Genomic DNA, 17,431 nt, shown 5'->3' on the forward strand with positions numbered 1-17,431 from the left:
GCACGGGGCCGCGCGGCGCGGCAGCGCCCCCTGGCGGGGCGGGGCGTGCGCGGCCGGCGGGCGCGGAGCGGAGCGGAGCGGGCGCGCAGCGGGAGCGGAGCGGGATGGCGGGCGCGCTCACCGACCTGCTGGGAGAGGTGCTGGTGGCCGCCGACGGCGAGGAGGTGGCCGTGTCGGCGCTGGCCGCCCGCGGGGTCTCCCTGGTGGGGCTTTACTTCGGCTGCAGCCTCGGCGGCCCCTGCGCGCAGCTCGGCGCCAGCCTGGCCGCCTTCTATGGGCGCTTCAGGGGGGAGGCGGCGGCGGCCGGCGGGCAGCGCCTCGAGATCGTCTTCGTGTCGGCGGAGCAGGAGCAGCAGCAGTGGCAGGAGGCGGTGCGGGCCATGCCCTGGCTGGCGCTGCCCTTCGCCGACAAGCACCGCAAGGTGAGACCCGCGGCCGGGAGGGGGGCGGCGAGGCGCGCCCCGGGCTTTGTCTGGGGGCCGCGGGGCTCGGCCGGGGCTCGGCGCCTTCCAGAAAGTTCCCGGGGGAGCCGGGGAGGTGGCGTCTGTTGCCGTCCCGCGGGGCGACGCCGTCTCGGCCGGTTCCTGCGGGGCCTGGGAGCCGCGGGGAGCCCCGCGGGACGGGAGCCCCGGGCTGGGCATCGCGGTCTGTGCGGGCGGCCGGAGCGGGGCTGCGGGCGAGGTGTGAGGGGAGCAGCTCCTCCGAGCCCAGACACGGGCACGGCGTCACTCCGGTGGGCACCCCAGGAAAGCAGACCTTGGGATGGGCAGCGGACACGGTGTCCGTGGGCTCCTGCGTGGGTTTGGGCACAGAAAGGAGCCGTGGCCTGTGCCGGCCGTGGGAGGACACGCGGTGTTTGAGGAGCGGGTGAGCCCGGCTCGACTGGAGCTGCTGGCGAAGCTGCCCGGCCAGTTTGTGGGATGGGGTTTGTTCCTCTCGTTTGGTGCGTTCGATACTCGGCGAGTTACAGCTTCTCATCCGTAGAGTTTAATCTGAAATGTAATGGACAGAAAGCACGCTAACCCCGGGACGGGGCAGGCTGTGAGGAAAAGGAAGGCACAGGCTGAGCCTCCGCTTCCCAGCGAGCTTGCAACGCTTAAAAGAAAGAAAGAAAAAAATACTCTTTACAAATCTAATCTCTGGAAGCAATTGAGTAAGAATTGAAAAGATGGTGTCCCGCAGTGCCATTTCTAAGCATCTTTCTGGCTAGTGGTTGAGGCAGCAGGTGTGGAAGCAGTGGGCAGAGTCTGGCTCGGCTTTGGTTGGGATTGGGATAATGCTGGTACCTGCAGGGCTGGGGATGGCTGAGCCCCTCAGGCATCCCCCGTGTCTGGACACCTCGAGGCTGTGTTGGGATGCGAGGGATGACATCTTCCAGGATGGGTCTCTGAGCCTTGCTCTGTTCCTCAGGTAAAGGAATTGTTTAAGGAAAAGTTTGCTGTTGTCTGGCAGCACCGTGTGATGTCCCTGCTGCTGAGAAGAGATGTAGCTTTGAAATACGGATCTGCCTTTTTTTACCTCGTTTGCCACCGTTTTTTGTCACTAAGCCCCCAGTTCTGCAAAACCTCAGGTATTTAATGCTGTGCACCTGGATGATAATGCTGCCCAAGGCCCCCAGTTTGCCCCTTTGAAGTCCAGACACTTCTAACTGGGAGCTCATCCAAGTGGTTGGGATCTGAGCAGTTTCATTAATCAGAGGAGCTGCAATAGAAGCTTCATCCTTGAGAGAAACTAGTTTAACTCAGGTTTCTTTTAAACCAAAGCCTCTTCCTACAGGGATGTGAAAACATTGTGGTTCCAATTAGTACCTGACCATTTCCCTACAGAACATTTCAGATTATTTAGATGGTGGGACTTCTGCTTGCCATATTTACTTTAAAAATTCCACTGCAATGTAGTTAAATGGTTGGGAAATCATTGAAGTGGAAGGTGGCATTAATTTTACATGCTGGCCAATGTTTCCATCTATTAGATGGCAAGAAAACATTAAATAAAAAGATTATGGGGTCTTAAACTCTATTCCAAGAAGCCCTGAGTTAAATTCAGGATTATTTTTGTGTAAAGTAATTGAAGCTCATGCTGTATATTTTCAAAACTAAGCAGATGTGATGTGGCTTTGGAGGAAGCTTAATCTACGGATAACAGAGAACCTATTTGTAAGTTGTAAGGGCAATTATGTCAGAATATCAGATTTCTAAACAGGAGATTTATAACCTGTAGCTCAGGCAGTTAGGAGTTTCTTTGTATAACAGGCTGATTTTTTAAATAGTTGGGTTAATGACATGACTCCCTAAAAAGCACAAACTTTCTATTTTTCAAAAACATGCCAGCAAAAGCTGGGGATGTCGAGCATATGTTCAGTACCTCATGGGCTTAATTTGTTTTAAAACAAAAGCATTAGAGGAATGTAGGCAATGCTTTTGAGTTATGGTTCCTTTGCACTAAGGGATCCTCCTAAACCCCAGCGAATTATATAGATTTATGGGAAGAAAAGGATTTTATAGATGGAGGGTAGAGACGGCAAGAGAGGTGGGAACACTTAGAGCTCTGTCCCTGAGCTGTCAGCTCCCCATCCTTGCGGGTTGCAGGGCTTGTCTGGGAGAAGTTCTGCCCAGCAGGGTTGAATGTGGGTGATGTCCAGGCTCAAAGAACTCCAGAAGTTCTTTCTAGCCAACTTTTCCCATTGTGGGTTGGTTACTGAGGCCATAAAAGCTTTGTGGAGAGGTGATGGGTTCCTATCCTATATACAAGCATCACTTTTGTTGCTCAGTGTTACTGAAAAATATGGCTTTTAAGGTCATTTATCATTGTCCTTCTCTGGAGTACCCTGCATTTTCCTACATCTCTCCTTCTTCCAAACCCTGGGCATCAGACACTGATAGCTCTTAAAACCCAGGCTCCTTTCTGGGTTTGCAGTACAATTCCCACAGTCCTGAAAGTAAATTTGCATCTTACTCTGGTTATTGGGGAAAGTAGATGGAATTGTCAAAGCAAACAGCCACTCTTTGTTGAATGCCTCAGTAACTCAATAATGCCGGGGTGCAGTTACCAGGGACAACCAGTTCAATTGGAGTAACTTCAGCACACAGCAATTTTTGCCTCCAAACCAGTAATAAAAGAAAGCAGTACAAGTCAGCAAACATCTGGCCGTGGGGAAAGCCTTTGATTAATGAGGAAGATGGCATTATGCCTCCGTCTGAGCTGCAGCCAGACCTATTATTGGGTGGGTTTTTTTCAAGGACAGAACCAGAATGTGCCAAATGAGATTGGAGGAGGCCTTTAACTCGTGGTGCACGTCCCTCAGTTAAGTTGCTCAGCCCCAGATTTGGGCAGCCCCAAGTAGCTTTTGGTAATTGATTGTCTTCTGATAATGCCTGGCATGGCTGAGCAGAGCAATGGGGAGAAGATGTGACTCCATGTCTTCGTTTCGGTTGTGGTTGTGGTTTAACATCACCCCGTTGTTGTCTGTTTGCGTGGACATCTGCTGGAGTTCTGGAGGGTTGATTTAATAACAGCTTTAATATCCTGATTGCTGCTGAGAGCCTCAGTATAAACAGCCCCCATCCTCCTAAATGCCCTGATATCCCCCAGAACCCACAGTGAGGTATCTCCCTTTTTGTTGTTGGAAGGATTCCAGACTTCTCCTGGTGAGCTCCACACCATTCCTGCTGCAGAGTCCACCTACACTCGGGGTGAATTTGGGTGCTTTTCAAGGCCTTATGGCACACAGGCTGTTGGAGGAGCTGTGCTGCTCTGGGACATCTTGGTTATCTCTGCTAAAAAATGATAAACCATCCACATTCTCCATTGAGTAGATCCTCTCACGTGGTTCTGCGTAGGAGTGGGAGAAAGGAGAATTGGGGTGCTGGAGGAGAAAAAGCTCTACAGTGAGAGAGCAGCAGTTTATCTCTTGCTGTTGTTTATTTGCCTTTGCTTTTGTTTTTACTTGTTACTTTCTTTGCCCAGTCATCTTCCTCATTCCTTTTAATCTTGAATTTTCTCCTGACTGTTCCTTGGTGCATCCACACAGTGCCGCAGTGGCAGTGGGGCTGGGCTTCGCCTCTCTTGTGTTTTGTGTTTTTCTGCTGTATTTATGCATCTGGTTGAGTGTTGTGCAGATTCTTCTTGGGAAGGCTGAGATGCTTCTGTTCTGAATTTAAATTAATGCAAAACATGTTGATTGTTTTTCTGTGATTATTCAGTCAAGTATCTGAAAACAATTTGAGGATCTCCCTTTGCTCACACTGCTAAATTCCCTTTGGTTGGGACAGAGTGTTTTCCCTTTATCTGAAAAGGTCATGCCATGGGAGCCTCTCCTAATAAGACACCAGGTACTAATTTTGTAGGTAGACCTTATACAAGAAATGGTGAGGAGAAGATAGAAATGTCATTAAATTAGACTATCCACATTTTTTTTTTGTGCAGGAAAAATCTTCAAACCCTTGATTATAGTTTAAGGTATACCCTGATTTTCAGGGACTCCGAACATTTCTGTTTGAAATTGCCATCTGCTGAGATCTGGGAGGCAAGTGGTCAGCACAGATGTGGGATTTGTCTTACAGAAGATTTTGTAAATCACTTGAAGCAGCTTTTGAATTTCATCATATAAAAATATCTAAGTAATCACTTTCAGCTGTATTCCTGACTTTATATTTCTGGGGTGGGAATGTATATGAAATCTTTGGCTTGCTGAGCTGTAGATTTGAAAAATATGGTCTTTTCATGACATCAGGCTATTGAGTAAGAAGCAAGGCATTAGCAGCACCAACGGATTCTTTGTTTGCTTTGAAACTTTGATGGTTCTGAAATGTAAGAATGGGAGATGTATGAAGGGAGCAGAGGGAAGCCTGTGTGCTGTTTTTCATTGTGGCATCTTAATCCAGATGTTGAAATGAAAACGTTTGTTTAAAAATGCACGGTTGACAATTTCATTCGTTACTCTATGGTTGCAGGACTGAGCAAAGGAACTTTACTTTGTAATGTAATCAGTGCATAGTTCTTCTCCAAAAATGCATTCTTTAGAGGCTGAACACGTAACAGCTTTACAAAAGAAAGTGCAGAACAATGGAGAGTTTTTCCCTGCAATTTTGGAGATGTTCAACAGTGAATTCCAATTATGAGTGAGGAATAAGCTATTCAGTATTTCCACATTGTGCAGATGACATTGAAGCCAAAACATTTTGACTTGTTGTTGCTGATGCCTTTTTTCTAAATTATTTTTCTGTGTGTTTTACACAGCTTTGCAGTCACCCTCCTTACAATTAGCAGTCCTCTCTCGTGCCAAGACCCTAATCCTTCTGTGAAATCCCCATAAGTGTCAGTTGTCTGCAAGTCTGGGGACCATGTCCTGGTCCTGCAAGAGCTGCAGAAACACCACTGACGTCTGTGGAGGTTGGATTTCCCCCCATATCCAAACTGTTGCCTGCCTGAGCACTTTCCCTGGGGTAGAATTAGTATTTTAAAAGTCTTGCTGACGTGTCGTCTGCGATGGTGTTTATTACATCCTTCAGTGGGTAATTGCCCATGTTTTAGGACTTGCACTGAAAGTCCTTGGGCATCTTTCCATTATCAAACCCTCCTGGCTCCAGGGTGGGGACAAGCAGTTTGCTGTTCACATGATTAGTTCTTGAACAGGGCTCTGTGCTCATCTCATCTCAAAAACTGACATCAGGTTTGCGTGGCCTTTGCATGGTGGCTTCTTCAAGTGGTTCAATAACATTTAATTTGAAATGCAGTAGCTGTCTCCTTGTTCACTACTCAATCCCTCTGTATTGTTGTCCACAGGTTTTGCTTAATACTAGAAAGTTTGGGTGAAATTCACGTTGAGTTCATTGCTGGCAGATTCAGGTTTTGGGAGAGTCCAGGATGGTTTGGAGTTTTTTTATCCTTTCTCATGGACAAACTTTTAGTGTTTCAAAGCAGCACTTGGTGGGGTGAGTGTGTGGGACTGGGGTAAGGTTTTGCTTCTGAATTTCATCTGGGTAAAGCTCTCTGTCTTGCATTCCTGTTTTTTCAGCCACGTTCCCAGCATGGAAGTTGGAGCATGGTTTTAATCTAAATCAAATCAGAAAATATTGCAATTTTTGGTGACTGCACCACAGGGACTCTTGTCCTAACCCTCCTCCCCAGCAATCCAGATTCAACATAGTGATTGCCTCCTCCTTATTGCTAGAGTTTGATGTGAAATGTATGGATCTAGGGAAACTAAGAGCGCATGGGAAGTTGTGGTACAGCAGGCTGAACTCTGAATTCAGCAAAACAAATTTGAGCAGCGCTTTCCTGAGCATTTGTTTGATGAGAAGCTCATTGGTGTGTGTGGATTGCTTCCTCCTCTTTCCCCTCCCCATTTTTTATCAGGGAAACAAGTTCCAAGCAAAATATTCCAAAGTGATATTTAATTACTCTTTAAAATGCAACTATTTGTCTTATCAGCCATGTGGATTTCTATTTTCTGCTTTGATTTGACAGTTAGTAGTTTGTAATTTTTGAAAAGCTTACACGCTCCAGGAATCTGTGATTTTTATGCTTTTGAAAGTCGAGATGTTGAATTAACTGCAGCTTTGAACTATTCACGGATAATTTCAGGCCCCCCGCTTTCAGCAAATAACAAGCTGGCTCCTGAGCTTTCAGGCTGGGTTGAATACTGAATAATCACGACTTTATAGCTGCGTGTGCTCTCTAAACTGGTTCCATGGCACATCACAGCGTAATGCACAGTAGGTTTGAAATGTTGTTGTAGACAGATCACTTTGTGCCATCTCCAGATAATAACGGCTGGAAAGGAGGGAGTAGTGCCAGCCTGGGGAGGATGCTTGGATTCATTACAAGCTTGGGCTTTGGGCACATTAATTCCTTTCTGTTCTTGAGGTGGGAGCCCAGATGGGGGACTTGGGGGTGTTGTGGGGAGAGGGCTTTCTCCAGAACTGCCTTGATGTCCCTCTGCAGAGCAGCTTCCTCTGTGCTGGCAAGAACTGCTGCTTCTCAGCTGATGCTCTGTAGGCAAAAACCACAATCAGAGTTAAATCTGTAGGTTGTAAATTAAAGACAGGGTCAATGGAGAAACTTGGAGTGGGGTGGGTTGACAAGTAAGCAGATAGAACTGTTAAATCCTCTCACGGGAAAGTGAATTGTATGACTATTTCAGATTACAACATGAGTATCTTGTCTCATAGCTGATCATATTTTCATCATCTCAGTTTTCCAAGGAAAATGCAGTGTCTTATTGATTTGGCATAGAGTACACACAAGTAATGGAAGGGTGGAACTAAAAAGATGCAGGAGTGTTTTCTGCATATTCTCACGTCTGTCTTTCAGCACTGTGAACAGTTGCAACCAACAATTAGTATGTAAAGAATTTGCAGTCTTTTTTTAGTGTGAGTGAGTGACTGACTGCTCAGTCACATCAGGGTGGTAGCTGAGCATCTGCAATCTGATCAAACCCATGCTGGGGCTCACCAAGGCCCTCTGGCCTAAAAACAAAGGGATGGGAGCCCTCAACCAGACACAGGGCAGCGTGGGGAGAGCCCAAACATCACAGAGAATCTGGTTCCTAAAGGATGTGTTCCTAATGGTGCTGTTCCAGCTGTGGAGACCAGGAGTGGTGCATAGAAGGGGAGCAAATCCTCACCACAGCTGAAGGCTTGTGATGAGGAAAAGACAATTCTTGGATGCATCTCTAGGCAGACAAGGCACTGTAGCAGCAGGGTGGCGTGAGCCATTCATTGCTGGGTGGTTTTTGCAGCAATGAAATCTGTCCTGTCCAGCCAAGGAGAGAAGCTCCAGGGTCCTCCAGCAAAATTTTGTCTGTCTTTGCAACTGTGGCTAAATCCAGCCTGAGTTTAAAATATTTTAGTGGAGAAAATGTGCAAAAGTCCATATTTAAAATTAATTTGGCATGAGGAACCAGATTTTAGTTACATGTTTGACGTATAAAAGATAGCTGGTGGTACCCTCAGCTGTGGGCTGAGACCCCATGGAGTGGGTGGCAGCTGGTACAAGGGGTCAAATCCCACCAGGAGGGATCTCAGCAAGGCTGGGCTTTGACAGCTGAGAAAGGAACATTCTTTCACGTTTCAGGACAAGGATTTAAAAATCCTTTAAAAATCTGTGTGAGAATTAAGTAATATTTGCAGAAGAGAGTATAAGGCGACTGAAACAAATTGCAGCCGCATGAGCGAGCCAGAGAGAGAAATTCTAGTTCTCCCTCGTTCCCGAGAGATTTCCACTGGAGAGATGAAGTCATAGCTATGACTTCATTAGTGTTAACTCAGGATGCTGACAAATGAGCCCGTTTGATTTGTGTCAAGCTGATGGGGACGCTGCTCAGGCTCTCCCTGTGTGCCCCGGTACTCACTGCCCTTGCCATGACGGTGGCAGAAGCAGGCACTGCTTCCCCAGCCAAGCTGATCCAGCTCAGCATTTGCTTTTGAACTGCCACTGGTTCATCCTTCGTTCCAGCTCTGAGCTGGCTTTGATAAATCCTGCTGGGCAGAAGGCAGCAGCCCAGGGATGGGCGAGCAGCAGCCTTGTAGTAGCCAAAATGTCTCCATCAACACACGAGCCTGTGCCTGGCATGGGGAGCATTAATGGTACCCAGCAATTCCAGCCTGGCTTCCTGAGTAAACAGAGGGGTGGAGGATCTCACCCTCATGACTCTCAGCATTGCTGTAGGAGTCCCTTCTGGAAAAAGTGTGAAATTTATTGTAATACACACTGAGGATCTTATGGCGGATCTGAGCTGCAAATCCTCTAAACCTGAGCCTGCAACTTCATTGACAGGGCCTCTCACTTCACTCAGCTCCAAGCTTATGGTTTCACTGCTCCAGTATTTTTCCATACATGGAAGCATTCCTGCCCCAGCCTGGGCTAATCCTGACATGCCACTGCATCTGGATGTTAGCTCATTTCTCGCAGCTGACACTGTGCAAAGGCAGATGTCTGAACTTAGTTTTGTTTAAATAGATGTAATTCAGCCAGCAAAAGTCTCACTCCATAGGTGAGCATGGGGGGGTGGAAAAAAAGAAAGGAAAAAAGGTGCTTTTCCATTTTATGAAGCTCCCAGGGCTGTTGGGTGGATGAATTGGTCACCGGGAATGCCATGCTTTGGAAATGTATAGTTTAATTTGCAGGAGGGTAACAAAACACGTATTTGTTGTCTCTAAACCCATCTCCTTGCTGTGGTCCTGTCAGTGGAGAGGGGCCCCAACCCATCCCATCAGAGGATGCTCCTGGTTGCTCTGCTCTGCTGACTCTTCAAAGTCTCTGGGCTGTTTGATGTGTGTTTAGCAGCTCGGTGGAGCTGGGACTGCAGCACTCCTGCAGCTGAACCGAGCACCTCAGCCACACCAGAGAAAGAGATGCTTGTGCTGCTGAGCTGCTGCTTGAGCTGGGGGCCTGTCTATAATCCCTTCCTCACTGGGGCGGGCTGTAGAATTTAATTAAATGTCTGTGAGGTGCTCTGCGAGCCTCTGCTGAAAGGCCCTGCGTGAGGGCAGTGCCTTTGAACAAAAGCTAGAGACCTTCCCTGGAAGGGGCTGGAGCTGAAGCAGTGAGACCCAAGCTGTTGAATCTGAACAGATGTTGGTTCTCCCCCACTTGGGTAGTTCAAAAGGATTATTCTGCCTCTCCCAAAATAAAAGAGAAACACAGGGATTTTAGTAGTGTTGCCAGGGATCTCAGCTCCATCCCCTCGTGCTCGCCGCTTGTTGAAAGGTTGCACGCTGGGCTGGAGCTGTGTGTGGAGTGTTTTGGTTGTGGGCTGTGCTCTTGTGTTTGCAGTTCAGCATCCACTTGCCTGGCCCTCACTGGGGGTCCCAGTTTGTCCACTCTTTGCTTGGCTGCTGCTGTTGTGTGCAGGAATAAGACAAGCTGAACTGAGCCAGGAGAAAACAGGTTTCAAATGAACCAAGCTGTGTGATGGCGTGGGAAGGAGATGACAGTTTCCAGATCTGCTGTCAGATCTGTGAAGCAAATGAAACTTCCTTTGTGTGACTGTTTCAGCCCCTGAGAACCAAGAGAGTCCAAGAGCTGTTGGGGTCTGTGGTGTCCTCAGCCCCACTAAGGGACTGCTGTCCCTCTGTCTGCCCTTCCAAGTGCAGCTCAGGGGCTGAGCAACAGCAGCACCCTGATCCTTGTGCACAGTCTTGGGTCTGCTGGGATTTTCAGCACCAGACGGGTCACCAGAACATTAGAAATGTTCTTCACCTTCATATTTTTCTGACTGCTGTTCTGTCGCTCTCAGAGCAAATCAAAGGGCACCAGGCTACAAATCCTGCCTTGCAAGTACTGCCTGGGTGTTTGACTTGCAGGATTGCTCCTCTTTTATCAGCTGATATCTGGTGTTTTAAGAGGGCAGGGAGCTGTGCTTATTTGCTTCTGAGAGGCTGATGACTCTACGAGCTTTTATAGAATGCTGCTCCCTTTTTGATTCAAGTTTGTGGCTGTAGAACAGAGGTCCCTGTGCTGTTACATTACAGGCTGCTTCTAATGAGCTCTTCCCTGTAATCTCTGCTTGGAAATTTGCAAATAGCTGTGTGCTTAGGGAAGTCCTGCTGGCTTCACATCATGGGCAGGGAAGCAGAAGTGAAAGGGGACTGGGGGCTGGATGAATGACCAGAGTGGGGCTCTGCCTCTGCCACAGCTGTGATTTCCAGGTCCCAGCACTCCAGACTCCCAGGAAAAGCCCCATCATCTCACACAGCACTTGAACATGACCCCAAGACTGTGCTCTGCTTCCCTCAGCCATTGCCCCCTGCTGCTGCTGTGCCATGTCTTTCCAAAATCGCTTCGTTCCAGGGGTAGAAAAGACCCATTTTTATGTCCTAAAGCACTGGATTTCACAGATAGAGAAGGGGAAAGGTCTTAATGCCTGCAGCTTGATCTGCTAATCTGAAAGCATGGGAAGTTGTTCCTAGGGAGATTTGCTGCCCGACTTTCTCAATGCTACTTTGCACAAATAGGGTTTGTTCCTACAATGAGCCGTAGCAGCTGGATGTCTCCCACCAAGATTGCTGATGTTTCAGTCTTTGATTTTGGTGGAGACACACAGCAATAAATTAAATGAGTCGGGGAGTTTCAGAGAGTAGTACAGATGGTGGGAAACTGAGGGTAGGGACTACTTAAGTGCTAACGTATGGCACAGCTCCATTCCTTCCTTTCTTAAAGGATTGGAAAATGCTGTGGGCTGCTGTTCCAGGGATTTGGCCTCCTCCTTGTCATAAGAGACCTGCAGACCACCTCTATTGCAATATTTTCAAGAAAGGATTTTTCTGTGTGCGCTCCTGCCTGTAGCACAGCAATGCCCTTGGTGCCTGTTTTCATCCCAGCCTGATCCCGGTTTTGCTGCATGCTTGGTTTTCTGCTTTTCTCTCTGGGAAAAGCAACTGTTAAATGAGATTTCATCTATCTTTGCTTTTTTCCTCAATAGGTCTGACCCGGTTTTACTTTTGTTAAACTGTGAAGATTCAAGCGAAACTATTTCATTCCTTTGTCACCTTCTGTCTGCATTAATTTGCTGTGTCCCGACTGATGGTTTAATTATGGTGTGTGACAGAAGCATCCAGGGCCTCAATTGGTGTTTATGCACAAAATAGATGTTTGTCACCCTGGTGGCTCCCAGGATGAGTTTTTTGTCTAGAGAGGCAGTTTTCAAACCAGTTGATTGCCACGTTGTGAAGCAGAAGAGTAGGTGGCTGTCCCTGCCTTTCCCTGTAGGCATGTCCCTGCTGCTGCATGGGACCAGGGGCTCTTCAGGTAGAAAGATGGGGATGTGGTAGGCTGGGAGGAGCCTTCTAGGTTGGGAAGAGATGTTTTTGAGAGGGATGGTGAGTGTGGGAGAAGCAGGTGAATGTAGGGATGGATGGATGGAGAGAGGCATGAGGGCCAGGTTAGAGCAAGGAGTGGTGCCTCACCAGAAAAGTCACTTTGCTTCAGACAGCCCAGATTTGCAGGACTTGCTCAATTTTAAAAATGAAACTCCCTCTGAGCCCTGCATGTTTTGTGTTGTTCTTTGGCTCAGGATGACTGAGCAGTGGCCTTGTGTTGAGCCACATCCAGATCCTGGTTTGATGTTTGTCCTCACAAGGATTTGCTGCAGGCTTTGCTGCTGAAAAAGTGGAGTCATCTGCATAAACCCCAATAAGTTTCTAGGTTAAGAGGCCACCAAATACCACCTCTGTCTGTGGCCATCCCTCTAATTATGAAAATAATCACCCCAGGCAGAGCTTATGGGCCTGCTGGCGGCTCAGGGTCTGTTGTGCTGGGCTCTGTTCAGAGAACTGCATTTGAAGGAGATGGTCCTTTACCCTGTAGTTGGTTATGCAGGGCTGTGTGTTATGTCTCCCCCACACTGACAGACCAGGCTTGATGCCTCCTGCCTTGTGGACGCACAGGTTTGGGATCTGGAAGGGGAAGTGCAGACTTCCCTCACCTCCCTTCTGTCTTCATGGCACTGCTTTCTCAGGCTTGAAACTAGAAATGGGATTTACCCCTGGCAGGTGGCTTTAAGTTCCCTAAAAGTGGTGGCTGCCACCACTCTGGCTGAGTGCATCTTCATCTGTTTCCTCCCCTCCTGAGAGCAGGGATTATCCAGAACAAATCCTGTTACCCAGCTGCCTCCTCAACGAAGGAGTCACAGGATGGGAGCGTCCCATGGAACATAAATCTGTTAGCAGATGACATCACAGGTGAAGGCTTTTAGGGTTTCTTTGCCAGAAAGTGGCAGTGTTGATTGCCAGGCTTAGTAGTGAAGAATTTGAAGTTGTGATTCATCCTTCAATCTATGTCTTAAGTATGTAGTGGTAAAGCTTAGGAAAATCTCTGTATGTATGAAGTGTTTCCTCCTAGGGAGCTGAGAACCCCTTAGGTGCAGCAATTACAATTTTACTTAATTGGGACTGAAATACCAAACGCTCAGAACATGCCAGCTCGTGTCTGTGGTGGGGAAAACTCAATTGCTCAAGAAAAAGGGCTTTTCATCCTGTCTGGATGAAAATCTATTGAGAAGAAAAATACCTGACATTTTTTGGTCATCTGCTCAAACTTCTGTCTGGGTCCATGGAGGTGGTTCTTGGTGGGGAAAGTCATTTGTGAGAGGCAGCTTCCAGAAAGGAAAAGAGTTCTTTGCTCATTCTCAGACTTGTGGTATTTAGTTTGGTATTTTACTTTGTAGTTATTCCAGTAATTAGCACAGCTACAGATTTTGTCTTTCCTCTGCTGCTCTGTGTGTGCTTCTTGCACAGCATTTGCTGGCCCTGAGGATAAACCTGCCTTGTGCAAAAGCATAGCTGGCCCTGGAGAGGCTTTGGTGAATTTAAGGGAATCAGGGTCCATGTGGATGTTGGCTCTGACCCTCTGCAGTCAATGAGACTGTGCCTGGCTCTGAGCTGCTCCTGCACAAGTCAGTGCTTTGCCTGTGTCCACCTACAGCTGCTTAGTGACATAAAAATGAAGGGCAAACAAGCTGTACCTGTGTTTTCCTTCAGCTCTTAGCTCCACTCATCCTTTCAGTAGCTGAAGATGCATCAGTGTTGGTGCTGTGGGTTCATGGCCAGAGCGATGCTGAGAACATGAACCTTGTAAAAAAAATTAAACCTCTTCTGTAGCTGAGCAGATTAGATGTTGTGTCACAGAGATAGAAAAGTCCTACCTGATATGAGCCTGGGCAAACACTTTTCATGCCATTTTGGTTTTTTTTCTCCACCATTACTCACAGCATTTGCTTTGTCCAGAGCTTCAAGCTATGTGAACCAGTGTGTAATTGCCCTGGAGGGTACATCACACTGCCACAGAGCTGCCAGACACCTTCTGATTTCAGAGTGCCATTTACTCACACATTTTCTTGTTTGTACTGGTGAAAGCAGCTCCCAACAGAGAAATGGATATTGGTGTGAGCAGCTCCTGCTGCTGTGCCGAGCCTGTTCAGTTCCTCGGGTGAGTGAGCAGCCTCATTCCAGATTCCCTGCTAAGAGCCACTGAAGGACACCACAGGGTTCTTCCCTGCTTGCTTAGCTAAATGTTACTAAAGAAAATAAGTTGATAATCAAGTCCAGACCTTTTTGCAGGAGTTGCCAGGCTCTTCTCCCACCCTGCTCTGGTTCCCCTCACAGTGAGCAGAGGACCCCCGTGGTGCGGGAAGAGCCTTGTTGACTTGGTGGGGTGCAAAGATCCTGCAGGCACCATCCAAAGAAAAATGCAAAATCCCAATGGTCTGGTTGCTGTCCCTCCACTCTCCTGCCTGTGGCATCCCATCCAAGCCCATTTTCTGCTCAGTTAGGAGCTCTCCTTCATTCTGTTTATGCTCCAAAAGATGTAGGAGGCAGGTGACTTTTCTGCAGAGGATTAGATTTCATTGGAGAGAAGTGGCAGTTTGTAAAACAGTCCATGGGATTAGTGTCACCTCAGCTCCTACACGATATTCCCACCCCCTTCTTGAGTATAATTTCTTTGAAAGCTGAAATTTCCATTGCTGTTGATGCTCTGCCAGGCACTTCAGTAGGGCATACTTTCCCTTGGATGCAGTTCAAGAAACCATCATTCCTTTTCTCTTATCGTTTCTCATCAAAGGAGAGGAGCACCTTCCCTTCAGTGCTCTGCTCCCTGCAGCACTGGCCAGAGCAGCCATGGATGTTCATTGGTCCAACCATACTGGAAATGTGACATGGAAACCATGGTGGCATGGGAACTGAAGCATTTGTGTCCTCAAGAAAATAGACTTCAGCATTTAAAAATGTGTTCAGAGTACTGGTAGAGGTCTTGATTAAAGCCTGTGCATGTCATTGGAATATCTTTAATTTTGGGGATGTATCACCTGCGTTGGGTGAACTTGTGTGTGTCTGCTTCCTACATGTTCACTTGATTTACCTGATGTCTCCTTAGCCCCACCTTGACTTATCAGAATGAAAATACAGCAGCTGGGTTGTTGGGGGGGAAAACCCTTTTCCTAGAGAGAGTACAGAGGTTCAGTGGATTTTCAGAGAAAATGTAACAAGCTTCACTGGCAGGAGAACCAGCCGAGCAAGTCAGCAGTGGATTTGAGATGTTGGCTTTGTGGCTTTTGTCTAGCAGAGCCTGAGCAGCATTTGATGTGTAGACATGTTTTCAGACATTTCGCATGGAGAAGGTGTTGGCAGGTCTGTTGTTAACACCCTCGCCTTTAGGCCAAACTATTGAAAATTCAAGTTCAGCTTGAATCTCATTTCAATGGCTTGGAAGGCTGCAATCTGATGGGCTGCAAAAACCTCATCCAACTCTAGCCCTTATTAGGAGCTTAATCTGAAGTACAGCCAAAGCCCAATAAGAGGGGGAAAAAAAAAAAAAAGCAGTAAAATGGAACAAGAAATGTGTATCCAATTTACAGTATTCCTCTGCAACCTTAATTCATCCCCTTTTATACATTACAATGCCATTTCTAATTACAGGATCACATATGGGTTTTTTTCCATGGCACCCCTGCTCTTGCTGCTCCTGGAGGGCAGCTGAGGCAACCCAGTGAAGGATGGGGTTCCATGTGTGGGACCTTGGAGGCAAAGGAGTGAGGCAAGTGATGGAAAAAGAGAGGGTAAAGTGCTGGTTAAGGAGATGGGAATTCGTGCTCTGCTGCTGCTGCAGGGCTCGGGGATGGTGCTGGGTAAATTGCTTTTCATGCACAATGAGGGACTTGATTTCCCACGTCCCCAGGGTGAGTGAGGGTTGGGTTGCAGAAGAGTGCTCCTGCTGCAGATGATCTCATGGGAAGTTGTACGTCAAACATTTAAAATGCTGCTTCGTGCTATTTATTTTTTTAAAAGGGAGCTGGAGGCTGATTCTGGAACTGAATGCCTAGAGTTTCTCTGTAACTCTTCTCTTCATCTGTAAACCCGAGGTGTTGTGAACATAGTTCTCTAGGATTTTATGAAAATAAATTCAGAATCCTTTTAGAAGAATCCCAGTCTGCAGTGGCAAGATGCCTTCATTTTTGCCTTGGAGCAGCACATGAAAAGTGTGAAGAGGACTGACGCTGTGCATGCACAGCCTGCTGAAACCCAGAACTGAGTAATTCCTCTCTTGTTGAGCATCTATTCTTGGTTCTAACTGCGTCAGGACTGTGTGCACACATGGTATGTGGCCATGCTGTAAAGCCCCCTGCAAGTGATCCAGATTAAAGCTACAGATACAGCATATTTCCAGCACATCCTCCTCGCTTTTCAGGGCTTGGCAACTGTGCTGTTTTCTTATTTCAGCCTTTCAGTGCAGTATGGGATAAATTACAGCAGGAGGGTACAGGCATCACTCTCCAGCAAACAGTAACAAGGAGGAGGCTGAACAGCTCAGTCCTAAAGATGGTAATTCCTTTGCATTTCTGACCTGTAGCATAAAGTGGGAGGTTTTTGGATCACCCAGGAAGTGTGTAGTTTAGGCTGCTAATGCCAGATGTCTGCTTTTGGCTTATCTGAACGTGGGCTGTGTTTGATCTTTAGTCTGGACCAGTGCTGTGTGTTGGAGCCTCGCTTGTGGAATAACTTCTTGTGTCCACTGAAGATGGAGGTCGAGGAATTATTTTCTTCTGTGGTTTTATGGAACTCTATATGGTTGTGTGTCTCCAAGGAAGAAATGAGTCACGATGGCTTTGCAGCTATGCAGCTGATGGAGAGGCACATAGCTGTGGATCCTGCCTCAGAGATGCTCCAGCAAAGGGGTAGAGAGCCAAGAGACAGCCGGCGTTCCTCCCCCTGCTTCAGTACCCTTTGGACTTCGTTCCAGCTTATTTTCTTCCTCCCAAAATGTGGATTAGGAGCTGCAAAGCTCTCTCCAGGAGGAGCAGCAAGAAGAGTCCCGTGAGAGGTGCTGTTGGGAGGAAGTGCAGCACTCAGCCCTGCTCCTCCAGGGCTGTGCAAGGGTTTCAGCAGAGCTCGCTTCCATCAGCAGATGTTGTCAGGCGTGCACAGGCAAAACCTTACTCTAATTCAGTAATTATAAAAATTCCTGGCAGAAGCTGTGTGTGACTCAGCTGCAGAAAAATTACTTAAGGGAAAAAAGAAAGTTTACAGAATTAGGTTGACTTCAGCACAAGGAGAGAAGCTGGGGCTTTCTGTAAATCCACTTGCTCGTCCAGCTTTAGCCCACCATGTCTTTTCCTGGAGAGAGATGAGAGGGGAGAAGAAGAGCAAGGAAAGCCCAGGAGCTCATCCTCCCCTGGCCACAGCTCCCTGAGGCAGATGGAAGAGGAGGGATAGATGGAGAGTTCCCTTTCCACCGCTCCTCAGAGCCAGCTGCTGTCTGCTCAGCATTTGCCTTTCCCCTCACTGCACACACTGCTGCAGGAATCCGAGGAAACCTCACCAGCAGAGAGGAATCCAAGGACGCCTCAGACAGGTCTTGACTTATCTGCAAAGGGTGTTTGCAGCACTGTCTCCCAGGGAAGCTGCCTTTTTTCCCTTTGTAAACATTGGATTTA

The 17,431-nt window shown here is 47.6% G+C and overlaps 1 protein-coding gene across 1 annotated transcript in view; it reads left to right on the forward strand.

Moving 5' to 3' along the window:
- The first annotated feature begins 28 nt into the window (after window positions 1-28).
- NXN (nucleoredoxin) overlaps window positions 29-17,431 on the forward strand; it is a 46,732-nt gene continuing 29,329 nt past the window's right edge. Inside the window, exon 1 of the mRNA XM_086859718.1 lies at window positions 29-422. Within this exon, the coding sequence (XP_086715844.1) occupies window positions 105-422 (318 nt within the window). The 5' untranslated portion in view covers window positions 29-104. The remainder of the gene's footprint in view (window positions 423-17,431) is intronic.

This window comes from Cyanistes caeruleus, chromosome 21, assembly GCF_971803275.1.
Source record: "Cyanistes caeruleus chromosome 21, bCyaCae1.hap1.1, whole genome shotgun sequence".
NCBI lineage: Eukaryota > Metazoa > Chordata > Aves > Passeriformes > Paridae > Cyanistes > Cyanistes caeruleus.